Genomic DNA, 14,157 nt, shown 5'->3' on the forward strand with positions numbered 1-14,157 from the left:
ACACCTGGGCACACCTGGGGGTTACCTGGGCACACCTGAGGGTTACCTGAGCACACCTGGGCACACTGGGGGTTACCTGGGCACACCTGGGCACACCTGGGGGTTACCTGGGCACACCTGAGGGTTACCTGGGCACACCTGGGGCTTACCTGGGCACACCTGGCGGTACCTGGGCACACCTGGGGGTTACCTGGGCACACCTGGGGGTTACCTGGGGGTTACCTGGGCACACCTGGGGGTTACCTGGGCACACCTGGGGGGTTACCTGGGCACACCTGGGCACACCTGTCCCCCCGGCCAGGAGGAGCAGCAGCGCCTGCCGAGCTGGCAGGGGTGGGGCACACACCTGGGGGGTACCTGGGGTTACCTGGGCACACCTGGGCACACCTGGGGGTTACCTGGGCACACCTGGGGGTTACCTGGGCACACCTGGGGGTTACCTGAGCACACCTGGGCACACCTGTCCCCCCGGCAGGAGGAGCAGCAGCGCCTGGCCGAGCTGGCCCAGGGCAAGAAGCCGCCCGGGGCCTCCTGGGCTCCCTGGCCGGGCGCCTCTGGCCGCGCTCCAAGCAGCAGTGACGTCATCGATGACATCACCCGTGACATCATCGCCAGCGGGACAGCGCGGGGGGGGGGGGGGGACAGCCGCGGTTCCCTCCCCTCCCCCACCCCGGATTCCCGAGGGGGGGAGGGGGAATGGGGGAGGGGGGTCCGGGGGTCCCGGCCCCGATTTGGGGCAAATAAAGGAAAAAATGGAGCCGGGAGTGCGCTGCTGTGGGGGAGGGGCAGTGGGGGGGGGGAACCCGCGGGTTTGGGGCAGAACCCCGGGTTTGGGGGGGTTTGGGGCCTGAATTCCCTTTTTGGGGCTGAATCGCAGTTTTGGGTGGGTTTGGGGGGTTTTGGGCCATGATCCCCTCTTTGGGCAGGTTTGGGGCAGAATTTCCCTTTTTGGGAGGTTTTGGGGCCAAATCTGCATTTTTGGGGCTGAATCCCCCATTTTGGGGCAGATTTGGGAGGTTTTGGGGCAGAATTTCCCTTTTTGGGGCTGAATCCACAGTTTTGGGTGGGTTTGGGGGGTTTTGGGGCATGATCCCCTCTTGGGGCAGGTTTGGGGCTGAATCCCCTTTTTGAGAGGTTTTGGGGCCCAATCCGCATTTTTGGGAGGTTTTGGGGCTGAATCTGCAGTTTTGGGGCAGCTTTGGGGCGGAATCCCCGTTTTTGGGAGGTTTTGGGGCCCAATCCGCATTTTTGGGGCTGAATCCCCCGTTTTGGGGCAGATTTGGGAGGTTTTGGGTCCCAATTCCTTTTTTGGGTCCCAATTCCTTTTTGGCAGCTTGGGGGCGTGGTTCAGGCTCAGTGGGCGGGGCTTTTACCCCTTCAAATGGGTCTGGGGGCGGCGCGGGGGGCTCAGAGCCCGGCGAGCCCCGGCCCCGACGGGACCCCCGGGACCCCCAGGCCCGGCCATGCCGCCCCTCCCCCTCCTGCCCCTCCTCCTCCTCCTGCTCGGCCCCGCCCCGGTGAGGGGGAGGGGAATTGGGGGGGGGTCCTGGGGGGGGTTTGGGGGGTCCCTGGGGGGAGTTTGGCTTGGATTCGGGGGCTGGGGGGGGGGATTTGGGGTCCTGGGGCGAGATTTTGGGGGTCCTGGGGGGAATTTGGGGGGTCTTGGGGCGAGATTTTGGGGGTCCTGGGTGGAATTTTGGGGGGTCTTGGGGCGAGATTTTGGGGGTCCTGGGGGGAATTTTGGGATCTCGGGGGGAATTTTGGGCTCTGGGGGGGAATTTTGGGGTCTCGGGGGTAATTTGGAGTCCTGGGGAGGATTTTGGGGGTCCCGAGGGTAATTTTGGGGTAATTTCGGGGGTCCCGGGGGTAATTTTGTCTCTCGGGATCGCCGGGGTCGCCCCTCGGGGGTCCTGGGGGCAATTTTGGGGTCTCGGGGGAGGATTTGGGGTCCTGGGGCAATTTCGGGGTCGTTTCGGGGGTCCCGGAGGCAATTTCGGGGGTCCCGGGTCACTTTGGGGTCATTTCGGGGGTCCCGGGTGTAATTTCGGGGGTCCCGGGGTCACTCGGGGGTCCCGGGGGTCACTCCGCCCCTCCCCCCAGGCTCGCCCCTCGGGGGTCCTGGAGCTGCGGGTGCTGTCGGCGCGGGGGGGTCCCGGGGGTCCCTGCGGGGGGGTCGCCCCTCGTGCCGCCTCCAGTTCCGGCTGTGCCTGCGCCCCCCCGGGGGGAGGGGCTGCGGCCTGGGGGTCGCGCAGAGCCCCCCCGGGGCCCCCCCCCGCGCCCGGAGCCCCCCCGCACGCTGCGCCTGCCCCTGGCCTTCCCCTGGCCGGTGAGACCCCCCCAAAATGCGAGACCCCCCCAAAATGCGAGACCCCCCCCAAAATGCGAGACCCCCCACCCAAACCCGAGACCCCCCCCAAAATGCGAGACCCCCCACAAACCCGAGACCCCCCCAAATTCGGTGCCCCCCCCTCAAACCCGAGACCCCTCCCCAAATGTGAGACTCCCTCCAATCCGAGACCCCCCTCAAAATCCGAGACCCCCCCCCAAATCTGAGCCCCACCCCAGGAGCCAGGAAGGATGAGACCCCTCCCCAAATTCCCTTCCCCCCCCAACCCGAGACCCCTCCCAAACCCGAGACCCCCCCCAAATTCGCTGCCCCCCCCTCAAACCCGCGACCCCTCCCCTCACCCGAGACCCCTCCCCAAATTCGCCGCCCCCCCCCCAGGGCAGCGTCTCGCTCGTGGTCGAGTCCTGGCGGCTGGAGGAGAGCGGAGCCCCCGGTGAGGGAGGGGACTTGGGGTCCGGGGGGCGAATTTGGGGGTCCTGAGGGGGGGAAATTTCAGCTTTGGGGGGAAAATTTGGGGTTGGGGGGGATTTTGGGGGTCCTGGGGGGAAATTTGGGGGTCCTGGGGAGGGAAATGGGGTTGGGGGGAAATTTGGGGGTCCTGGGGGGAAATTTGGGGTCTTGGGGGGGGATTTTGGGGTCTTGGAGGGGGGAATGGGGTTGGGGGGAAATTTGGGGTCTCAGGGGGGTGAATTTGGGGTTCGGGGGGGATTTTGGGGTTGAGGGGGATTTTGGGGGTCCTGGGGGGAAATTTGGGGGTTCGGGGGGGATTTTGGGGGTCCTGGGGGGGATTTTGGGGCGGGGATCAAAGGGAGATTTGGGGGAGGGGTTCGGGTAAATTGGGCCTGGGGGTCTCGGGGGGTCTCGGGGGTGTCCGGGGGGGTCTCGGGGGGTCCGGGGGGGTCTCGGGGGTCTCGGCCGTGCTGACCCCCCCCCCCCAGGCCCCCCCCTGCGGCTCCTGGGCCGCGCGGTGTCGCGGCCGCGCCTGAGGCCGGGGGGCCCTGGCGGGGGGGGGGCGGGGGGGGGGCTGCGCTTCGGGGCCCGCCTGCGCTGCCCTCCCCCCCCCCGCGCCCCCCGCTGCCCCCGCTGCCCCCCCTGCGCCCCCCGACGCTGCTGGAGCCGCTGCTGCGCCCCCCGTGAGTCCCCCCCCACCCCCAAAATAAACCTGACACCCCCTCCTCTCCTTGGGACCCCCCCCGGGACCCCCCCGAGGGGTTCGGGGTCCCCTGACCCCCCCTCTGTCCCCTCAGGGGGGGTGTCGGGGGGGTCCCTGTGCCCCCCACAGCGCCTGCGCCCCCAGCGGCGTCTGCTCGGTGAGTGGGACCCCCCGGGACCCCCCGGGACCCCCCCGGAACCCCCCGGGGACCCCCCCCGGGACCCCCCCCGGTCCCGGTAACGTCGCTGTCCCCGCAGGGTCCCGGCAGCGGCTGCGCCCCCCCGGCGACACCGGCAGCGACCCCCGGAGCCCCCTCCTCATCCTCGCTCCCGCCGGGCCGGCGCCTCCCGGGCCCGGAGCCGCCCCCGGGGGTCCCCGAGCCACTCCAGGGGGTCCCGGGGGTCCCAGAGCCACTCCCGGGGGTCCCTGAGCCCATCCCGGGGGTCTCTGCTGCCCTCCCGAGGGTCCCGAGGCCCTCCTGAAGGTCCCCGAGCCGCCCCCGGGGGTCCCTGAGCCCCTCCCGGGGGTCCCTGAGCCCAACCCGGGGGTCCCCGAGCTCCTCTCGGGGGTCCCCGAGCCCATCCCGGGGGTCCCTGCTGCCCTCCCGGGGGTCCCAGAGCCCAACCCGGGGGTCCCCCGAGCCCCTCCCGGCGATCTCAGAGCCCCTCCCAGGGGTCCCTGCTGCCCTCCCAGGGGTCCCTGCTGCCCTCCCAGGGGTCCCTGCTGCCCTCCCGGCGATCTCAGAGCCCCTCCCGAGGGTCCCCGAGCCCATCCCGGGGGTCCCCGAGCCCCTCCTGGGGGTTCCAGGGGTCCCTGCTGCCCTCCCAGGGGTCCCTGCTGCCCTCCCGGCGATCTCAGAGCCCCTCCCGAGGGTCCCCGAGCCCATCCCGGGGGTCCCCGAGCCCCTCCTGGGGGTTCCAGGGGTCCCCGCTGCCCTCCCGGGGGTCCTGGGGGTCCCGTACCCCCTCCCGGAGGTGCCCCCCTCCCCGTGCGCCCTCGGGCCCTGCTTCAACGGCGGCGCCTGCGCCCCCGACCCCCGGCCCGGGACCCCCGGGACCCCCCCCGGGTACAGCTGCCGCTGCCCCCCCCGGCTTCCGCGGCTCCAACTGCGAGCGCCGGGCGGATCGGTGTGAGCCCCACTACTGCCTGAATGGTGAGAAAGGACCCAAAACAGCCCAAAAACCCACAAAAACAGCCCAAAAACGGCCCAAAACAGCCCAAAAACACCTCAAAACCCCACTACTGCCTGAACGGTGAGAAAGGACCCAAAACAGCCCAAAAACCCACAAAAACACCCCAAAAACACCCCAAAAACCCCACTACTGCCTGAACGGTGAGAAACGGCCCAAACCAGCCCAAAAAACACCCCAAAAACAGCCCAAAAACGGCCCAAAAACCCCACTGCTGCCTGAATGGTGAGAAACGGCCCAAAACAGCCCAAAAACAGCCCAAAACAGCCCCAAAAACAGCCCAAAACCAGCCCAAAAACCCACTGCTGCCTGAACGGTGAGAAAGGACCCAAAACAGCCCAAAACACCCCAAAACCAGCCCAAAAACAGCCCAAAAACCCACAAAAAACACCCCAAAAACACCCCAAAAACCCCACTGCTGCCTCAACGGTGAGAAAGGACCCAAAAACAGCCCAAAAACAGCCCAAAAACGGCCCAAACCAGCCCAAAACCAGCCCCAAAACAGCCCAAAAACCCACAAAAACACCCCAAAAACCCCACTACTGCCTGAACGGTGAGAAAGGACCCAAAACGGCCCAAAAACAGCCCAAAACCCCTAAAAAAACACTCTAAAAACCCCTCAATGGTGAGAAATGCCCCCAAAACAGCCCAAAACCCTCACTACTGCCTCAACGGTGAGAGATGACCCCAAAAATCCCCAAAACAGCCCAAAAACCCCCATTTCCCCATTTTCCCCCAATTCCCCCACTTCCCCATTTTTCCCCATTCCCCATTTCCCCTATATCCCCATTTTCCCCCATTCCCCCAATTCCCCCATTTCCCCCATTTTCCCCCATTTCCCCCATTTTTTCCCCATTTCTCCCATTTCCCCATTTCCCCCCATTTTTCCCCATTTCCCCCCATTTTTCCCCATTTTCCCCCATTTTTCCCCATTTGCCCCATTTCCCCCCAATTTCCCCCATTTCCCCCCATTCCCCCCATTCCCCATTTTCCCCCATTCCCCTCATTCCCCCCATTTCCCCATTCCCCCATTTTTCCCCATTTTCCCCATTTCCCCATTTTCCCCCCATTTTTCCCTTTTCCCCCCATTTCCCCCATTCCCCCATTTCCCCATTTCCCCCCATTCCCCATTTTCCCCCATTCCCCCCCATTTTTCCCCATTTCCCCATTTTTCCCCATTTCCCCCATTTTTTCCCCATTCCCCCCCAATTCCCCCCAATTCCCCATTCCCCCCCTGTAGGCGGCCACTGTCGCGACTCGCGGGGCCTGTCGCCGCTGTGCCGCTGCCCGCCGGGCTTCTCGGGCCGCCGCTGCGAGCACAACGCGGACGACTGCAGCCCGAACCCGTGCGCGCACGGCGGCACCTGCCAGGACGGGGCCAACGCCTTCAGCTGCACCTGCACGCTGGGGCTTCGCGGGCCCGCGCTGCCGCCGCCGCGCCGGGGCCTGCGCGCCCAACCCGTGCGCCAACGGCGGCACCTGCTTCACGCACTTCTCGGGCCCGGTGTGCGCCTGCCCGCCCGCCTTCATGGGCGGCCGCTGCGAGGAGCCGGTGGGCGCGCCCCGGCCCCCTCACCTGGCCGCAGGTGCGGCGGGAGCGCCCCGGGCGGCGGCGCCGCTGCGCTGTGCGCGCTCCCGCTGCTGCTGCTGGGGCCGGGCGTGGGGCTGGCCGTGGCCAGGAGGCGCAGAGGGGGCAGGTGAGCTCTGGGGCAGGTCGGGGGGTTTGGGGCAGGTCGGGGGGTTTGGGGCAGGTCGGGGGGTTTGGGGGCTTGGGGCAGTTTGGGGGGTCTGGGGGGTTCAGGGTTTAGGGGCAGTTCGGGGTGATCTGGGGGGTTTGGGGCGATTTTGGGGAGGTTTTGGGGTTCAGGGTTTAGGGGCAGTTCAGGGGGTTTGGGGGTTTGGGGCAGTTTGGGGGATTTAGGGGCAGTTCGGGATGATCTGGGGGGTTTGGGGCGATTTTGGGGGGTTTGGGGGTTCAGGGTTTAGGGGCAGTTCGGGGTGATCTGGGGGTTTGGGGCGATTTTGGGGGGTTTTGGGGTTTAGGGTTTAGGGGCAGTTTTGGGGGGTTTGGGGGCAGTTTTGGGGGTTTGGGGGCAGTTTGGGGGGTTTGGGGGCAGTTTGGGGGTTTTGGGGGCAGTTTAGGGTTCCAGGTTTGGGGGTTTTGGGGCAGTTTGGGGGTTTTGGGGCAGTTTGGGGAGGTTTGGGGGTTTTGGGGCATTTTGGGGGGATTTGGGGGTTTTGGGGCAGTTTGGGGTTTCAGGTCTCCCTGTGAGTTCCAAGAGGATTTTGGGGATTTTTGGGTCTCCCTGGGAGTTCCAGGCGGGGATTTTGGGGGGGTTTGGGGTCTCTGAGAGTTCCAAGGGGATTTTGGGGGGTCCCAGGTTCCATCTGGGGATTTCTGGGGGGGGTCCCGGCGGTTTCTGGGGGGGATTTGGGGATTTCTGGGGGGGTCTCACGGCGGATTTTGGCCCCAGGACCCCGGCGGACACGGGGGGGACCCCCCGGCTGAGCCCCCCCGGGCCGGAGCGGCGGCCCCAGAGACCCTCGGCCACCAGGGTGAGACCCCCGGGACCCCCAAATCCCCCCCCCGAGACCCCCCGGGACCCCCCAAATCCCCCCCGAGACCCCCGGGACCCCCAGACCCCCGGGACCCCCAGACCCCCCTCTTTAACCCCTCTTTCACCCCTCAGGTGTGACCTCAGGTGTGACCTCAGGTGCGCCCCCATTTCCCAGCAATAAAAGGAAAATTTTCGTGGTTTTGGGTTTTTTGGTGTTTATTTGAGTTTTTTTGTTCGCTTTTGGGGTGTTTTTTGTTGGTTTTGGGGGTTTTTTTGGCGGGTTTTGGGGTTTTTTGTGTGTTTTGGGTTTTTTTTGGGGTTGGAATTTTTTTTGGAGGTAATTTCTGTGTTTTTTGGGGTTTTTTTGGGGTCAGAGCTGCAGGAACTCGGCCACGAAGAGCAGCAGGACCTTGGCCAGGTCCGGGGGATTTTTGGAATTTTTTGGGGGTTTTTTCAGATTTTTTGGGGTTTTTTTGCGTGTTTTGGGGGTTGTTTTGGGTTTGGGATTTTTTGGGGTCATTTTTGGGGTCATTTTTGGGGTTTTTTGGGGGTCAGAGCTGCAGGAACTCGGCCGTGAAGAGCAGCAGGACCTTGGCCAGGTCCGGGGGGATTTTGGGGATTTTTTTTGGGTTTTTTTCAGATTTTTTGGGGTTTTTTTGCGTGTTTTGGGGGTTGTTTTGGGTTTGGGATTTTTGGGGTCATTTTTGGGGTAATTTTTGGGGTTTTTGGGGTCAGAGCTGCAGGAACTCGGCCACGAAGAGCAGCAGGACCTTGGCCAGGTCCGGGCGGATTTTGGGATTTTTTTGGGGTTTTTTCAGATTTTTTGGGGGTTTTTTGCGTGTTTTGGGGGTTGTTTTGGGTTTGGGATTTTTTGGGGTAATTTTTGGGGTTTTTGGGGTTTTTGGGGTTTTTTGGGGTCAGAGCTGCAGGACTCGGCCGTGAAGAGCAGCAGGACCTTGGCCAGGTCCGGGGGATTTTTGGGATTTTTTGGGGGTTTTTTTCAGATTTTTTGGGGTTTTTTTGCGTGTTTTGGGGGTTATTTTGGGTTTGGGATTTTTGGGGTCATTTTTGGGGTTTTTGGGGTCAGAGCTGCAGGAACTCGGCCACGAAGAGCAGCAGGACCTTGGCCAGGTCCGGGGGGATTTTTGGGATTTTTTGGGGTTTTTTTCAGATTTTTTGGGGTTTTTTTTGCGTGTTTTGGGGGTTGTTTTGGGTTTGGGATTTTTTGGGGTCATTTTTGGGTCATTTTTGGGGTTTTTGGGGTTTTTGGGGTCAGAGCTGCAGGAACTCGGCCACGAAGAGCAGCAGGACCTTGGCCAGGTCCTGCACGGTCGGGGGGTGCAGATTGTCCTCGGTGTCCCCAAGGGTGTGCCACACCCGCGGGAACGGCGTCGGGATCACGTGGAGCACCGGGACACCTGGGGACACAGGGGACGTTGGGGACACCTGGGGGGACACTGGGGACCCCGGGGACAGGGAGGGGACACCTGGGGGCGTCACCTCGGCGCAGGAAGGGCACGTGGTCGTCCTCGACGGGCCCCGGGGCGGGGCCGAGGCGGAAGAACGGCGGCGGCGGCGACTGCAGCAAGCCCAGGCGGCGCAGGCGCTGCTCTGAGGGGACACGGGGACATCGTGGGGACACTGGGGACAGTGGGGACAGTGGGGACATCGGGGACATGGGGGCACTGGGACATCGTGGGGACAGTGGGGACACGGGGACATCGGGACAGTGGGGACACTGGGGACAGTGGGACATCGTGGGGACATTGGGGACACTGGGACATCGTGGGGACAGTGGGGACAGTGGGGACATCGGGGACATCGGGGACATGGGGGCATGGGGACAGTGGGGACATCGTGGGGACACTGGGGACACTGGGACATCGTGGGGACAGTGGGGACATCGGGGACATTGGGGACATCGTGGGGACAGTGGGGACACGGGGACATTGGGGACATCGGGGACACGGAGAACATAATGGGGACACGGGTGACAGGTCACTGTCCCCATCCCGCCCCTTTGTCCCCACCCTTCCCCATCGTCCCCGCCCCTCCGCCCTGGCCCCGCCCCATCCCCGCGCTGTCCCCTCGCTGTCCCCTCGCTGTTCCAGCCCTGTCCCCTCACTGTCCCCGCTGTCCCCGCTGTCCCCCGCCGCTGTCCCAGCCCTGTCCCCCCGCTGTCCCCGCTGTCCCCTCCTGTCGCACCGATGCCGCGCAGGCGCAGGAACCAGCGGTGGCTCTGCGGGAAGTGGCTGTGGATGGCGGGGGCCGGGGCCACCCAGCAGGTCCAGCAGCACCAGCAGGCTCTGGGGACACAGGGGACACTCTGGGGACACTGTGGGGACACTGTGGGGACACAGGGGACATTGGGGGACACCGTGGGGACACAGGGGACACACAGGGGACATTGGGGACACTGTGGGGATATTGGGGACACACAGGGGACATTGGGGACACCGTGGGACACAGGGGACACACAGGGACACGGGGGACATCGTGGGGACACTGTGGGGACACTGTGGGGACATTGGGGACACTGTCGGGACATCATGGGGACATTGGGGACACACAGGGACACGGGGGACATTGTGGGGACATGGGGACATCGTGGGGACACTGTGGGGACATTGGGGACACTGTCGGGACATCGTGGGGACATTGGGGACATGGGGACAGGGACACAACCACAGGGTCAGTGTCCCCTCTATGGCACTGAGCATGGCGGTGACCTCTGACCCTGCGGGGTGTCCCCAATGTCCCCGTGTCCCTGTCCCCGTGCCCCTGTCCCCGTGTCCCTGTCCCTGTGTCACTGACCATGGCGGTGACCTCTGACCCTGCGGGGTGTCCCCAATGTCCCTGTCACTGTGTCCCCCGTCCCTGTCCCCGTGTCACTGACCATGGCGGTGACCTCTGACCCCGCGGGGTGTCCCCTGGCCGCCATTGTCCCCGCCAGGTGCCTGGCCCCGTACAGGGAGTCGCTCTCGCTCCAGGTGCCGAACGCCTCCTCCCCGTCCAGGAACAGCAGCTGCAGCGTCACGGGGGGGGCCTGCGGGGACACCTGCGTCACACCTGGGCACACCTGGGCACACCTGGGCACACACCTGGCACACCTGTGTCACACCTGGGGCACAGCTGGGGCACAGCTGCAGCGTCACGGGGGGGGCCTGCGGGGACACCTGCGTCACACCTGGGCACACCTGGGGCACACCTGGCACACACCTGGGCACACACCTGGCACACCTGGGCACACCTGGGGCACACCTGGCACACACCTGGGCACACCTGGCACACCTGCATCACACCTGGGCACACCTGCGTCACACCTGGGCACACACCTGGCACACCTGTGTCACACCTGGGCACACCTGGGGCACACCTGGGGCACACCTGCGTCACACCTGGCACACCTGGCACACCTGTGTCACACCTGCGTCACACCTGGGCACACCTGGGCACAGACCTGGCACACCTGTGTCACACCTGCGTCACACCTGGCACACCTGGGCACACCTGGGGCACACCTGGGCACACCTGGCCTGGCACACCTGGCCTGGCACACCTGACCTGCCACACACCTGTTCCCCGGTGTTCCCCAGCCAACCCTAGGTGTCCCCCACCTGTCCCCAGGTGCCCCCCAGGTGTCCCCTACCTGTCCCCAGGTGCCTCCACCTGTCTTCACCTGCCCCTCCCTGCTCCTCAGGTGCGTGTCCAGGGATGGCGCCAGCTCCAGCAGGAGGGCGCAGGGCCCCACCTGTCCCTGTCCCCACCTGTCCCTGTCCCCACCCGCCCCTGTCCCCACCTGTCCCCAGCTGTCCCCAGGTGTGCTCACCTGCTCTGCTCTCCTGCTCAGGTGCGTGTCCAGGGCCGATGCCAGCTCCAGCAGGAGGGCGCAGGGCCCCACCTGTCCCTGTCCCCACCTGTCCCCACCTGTCCCCAGCTGTCCCTGTCCCCAGCTGTCCCCAGGTGTGCTCACCTGCTCTGCTCTCCTGCTCAGGTGCGTGTCCAGGGCCGATGCCAGCTCCAGCAGGAGGGCGCAGGGCACGGCGGCGTCGGTGGCGCCCACGAAGGGCTCAGGTGCGCCGCCAGGTGCGCGGCCAGGTGGCAGCACCTTGGTGTCGTAGTGGCAGGCCAGCGCCAGGCGCCGCGCGCCCGCCGGCGCCGCCGTGGCCACCACGCTGCTGAAGGTCACCTGCCCGCGGGGCGTGGCCGCCGCAAAGGTGTCCAGCTCCAGGTGCCAGCGGGTGCCCAGGGAGCGCAGGTGGGACAGGATGTGCTGGGGACAGGTGGGACAGGTGGGGACAGCTGGGACAGGTGGGACAGTGGGGACAGGTGGGGACAGGTGGGGACAGTGGGGACAGGTGGGACAGGTGGGGACAGGTGGGGACAGGTGGGACAGGATGTGCTGGGGACAGGTGGGACAGGTGGGGACTTGGGGACAGTGGGGACAGGTGGGGACAGGTGGGACAGGTGGGGACAGGTGGGACAGGATGTGCTGGGGACAGGTGGGACAGGTGGGGACAGGTGGGGACAGTGGGGACAGGTGGGACAGGTGGGGACAGGTGGGACAGGATGTGCTGGGGACAGGTGGGACAGGTGGGACAGGTGGGGACAGTGGGGACAGGTGGGACAGGTGGGACAGGTGGGACAGTGGGGACAGGTGGGACAGGTGGGGACTTGGGGACAGTGGGGACAGGTGGGGACATGGGGACAGGTGGGGACAGGTGGGGACAGTGGGGACAGGTGGGGACTTGGGGACAGGTGGGGACAGGTGGGACAAGTGGGGACAGGTGGGGACAGTGGGGACAGTGGGGACAGGTGGGACAGTGGGGACAGGATGTGCTGGGGACAGTGAGGACAGGTGGGGACATGGGGACAGGTGGGGACAGGTGGGACAGGTGGGGACACAGCTGGGGGGGCCGGGGGAATTTGAGGGGGAAATTTGGGGGTCTGGGAGGGGTTTGGGGGAATTTGGGGAGATCTCAGGGGGATTTCAGGTGGATTTGAGGAGGTTTGGGGGTCCCGGGGGGGTCTCTGGGCAGTTCTGGGGGTCCCCAGGTGGATCTGGGGGTCCCGGGGGGGGATTTTGGGGTCCCCAGGTGTATCTGGGGTTCCCCAGGTGGATCTGGGGGTCCCCAGGTGTATCTGGGGGTCGCCGTGTGTATTTGGGGGTCCCGGGGGGGGGATTTCGGGGTCCCCAGGTGTATTTCGGGGTTCCTCAGGTGTATCTGGGGGTCCCCACGTGTACCTGGGGGTCTCACCTGCCGGGCGGCGCGGCTGCCGGGCCCCCCCGGGACCCTCTCGTGCAGGAGGGGTCTCAGGAGGGACCCCCAGAGCCGGGCGGGGTCCAGGTGGGCCAGGAGGCTCCGCAGGGCGTGGTCCGAGAGGGGGCCGGGGGGGTCCCGGGGGGGCTCTGGGGGGTCCTGGGGGGATTTTGGGGGGTCCTGGAGGGGTCTGGGGGGTCCCGGGGGGGTCCCGGGGGGTCCTGGGGGGATTTTGGGGGGTCCTGGAGGGCTCTGGGGGCATTTTGGGGGGTCCTGGGGGCATTTTGGGGGGTCCTGGAGTGGTTTCGGCGGGGTCCCGAAAGGTTTGGGGGGTGGGCTCCCGTTAACTCCCCCCGTTAACCCCCCGGGTACCCCCGGTATCCCCCCCGGTATCCCCCCCGGTATCCCCCCGGAAGCTCCGTTTCCCCGCCGTTATCCCCCCCCTTTAACCCCCCGGGTATCCCCCCTTTAACCCCCCGGTACCCCCCCTTTCCCCCCCCCGGTACCCCCGTTACCCCCCCCCCGTTTCCCCCCCGGTACCCCCCGCTCCCCCCCGCGCTCACCGGCCCGCTCGCCCCGCGCTCCCCGCCGGGCCAGCACACCAACAGGACGGCGGCGGCCGCCAGCAGCGGCAGCAGCGGCAGCAGCGGCCGGGCCGGGCGCGGGGGCCGCGGGAGGAGCCCCCGGAACGGGCCCGGCCCCGGTTCCGGTACCGGCGGCGGCACCGGGGCCGGGCCCGGACTCGAACCCGCGGCCCGGGCGCGGCGCGGCCCGGGCGGGAGATGGCGCATGGCGGGGGCGGGGCCTCCGGGGGGCGGGGCCGACGCGGACCAATGGATGGCGAGGGGCGGGGCGTAAATGGGCAGGGCTGCGCGGGGCGACGAGGAGAGCGGGGATTGGGTGGTGGGCGGGGCTGGAGACGGAGGACACGCCCACGTGGGGCGGCGAGGGACGGACAGAGGGACACGGGGAGGGGACAGAGGGACACGGGGAGGGGACAGAGGGACACAGGGGGACAGAGGGACACGAGGGGACAGAGGGACACGGGGGGACAGAGGGACACAGGGGGACAGAGGGACACGGGGAGAGGACAGAGGGACACGGGGGGACAGAGGGACACGGGGAGGGGACAGAGGGACACGGGGGGACAGAGGGACACGAGGGGGACAGAGGGACAGAAGGACACGGGGAGGGGACAGAGGGGCAGAAGGGGACAGAGGGACACAGGGGGACAGAGGGACACGGGGGGGTTGTCACCGTTCTGAGGGACACCCCGGGCTGGGGCCACCCCCTCCCTTGGGACCAGCCCTGTCCCCGCGTGGGGACACCACCCTGGAGGGGACTGTCACCTCCCTGGTGCCATCACCACGGGCTGTCCCCACCGTCCTCCATGGGGACACCACTCTGGATGGCACTGTCACCCTCTGAGGGACATCGTCCTCCCTGGTGCCACCAGCCCGGCTGGGGACATCGCCACTGGGCTGGGGACATCACCCCTGGGTTGTCCCCACTGTTCTCCATGGGGACACCACCCTGGATGGCACTGTCACCTCCCTGATGCCACCAGCCCAGCTGGGGACATTGCCATCGGGTTGATCCCACTGTCCTCCATGGGGACACCACTCTGGAGAGGACTGTCACTGTCCCT

General features: G+C 66.4%; 3 protein-coding genes across 3 annotated transcripts in view; 1 reads left to right on the forward strand and 2 right to left on the reverse strand.

Moving 5' to 3' along the window:
• The window catches only part of LOC132341161 (galectin-4-like), a 3,628-nt gene extending 3,019 nt beyond the window's left edge, over positions 1-609 (reverse strand). The window contains 1 exon segment of the mRNA XM_059872488.1: positions 491-609. Coding sequence (XP_059728471.1) covers positions 491-609 — 119 coding nt within the window.
• Positions 610-2,081: 1,472 nt separating this feature from the next.
• On the forward strand, positions 2,082-7,454 carry LOC132341162 (delta-like protein 3; the record flags this gene model as incomplete). The annotated part of the gene is given in 12 exon segments (XM_059872489.1): positions 2,082-2,261; positions 2,264-2,326; positions 2,726-2,780; positions 3,286-3,480; positions 3,595-3,657; positions 3,758-3,892; positions 4,329-4,582; positions 4,584-4,653; positions 5,931-6,097; positions 6,099-6,387; positions 7,165-7,246; positions 7,381-7,454. Coding segments are annotated over 11 exon segments (1,506 nt in total), but the record flags the coding sequence as incomplete, so codon positions are not given.
• A 584-nt stretch (positions 7,455-8,038) lies between these two features.
• Positions 8,039-13,315, reverse strand: QPCTL (glutaminyl-peptide cyclotransferase like). The gene is given in 8 exon segments (XM_059872442.1): positions 8,039-8,666; positions 8,749-8,859; positions 9,454-9,520; positions 9,522-9,554; positions 10,145-10,294; positions 11,222-11,521; positions 12,507-12,668; positions 13,073-13,315. Coding segments are annotated over 8 exon segments (1,197 nt in total). The 5' UTR covers positions 13,301-13,315; the 3' UTR covers positions 8,039-8,520.
• Positions 13,316-14,157: the final 842 nt, after the last annotated feature.

The sequence above is a fragment of the Haemorhous mexicanus genome, chromosome 36 (assembly GCF_027477595.1).
Source record: "Haemorhous mexicanus isolate bHaeMex1 chromosome 36, bHaeMex1.pri, whole genome shotgun sequence".
Lineage (NCBI taxonomy): Eukaryota > Metazoa > Chordata > Aves > Passeriformes > Fringillidae > Haemorhous > Haemorhous mexicanus.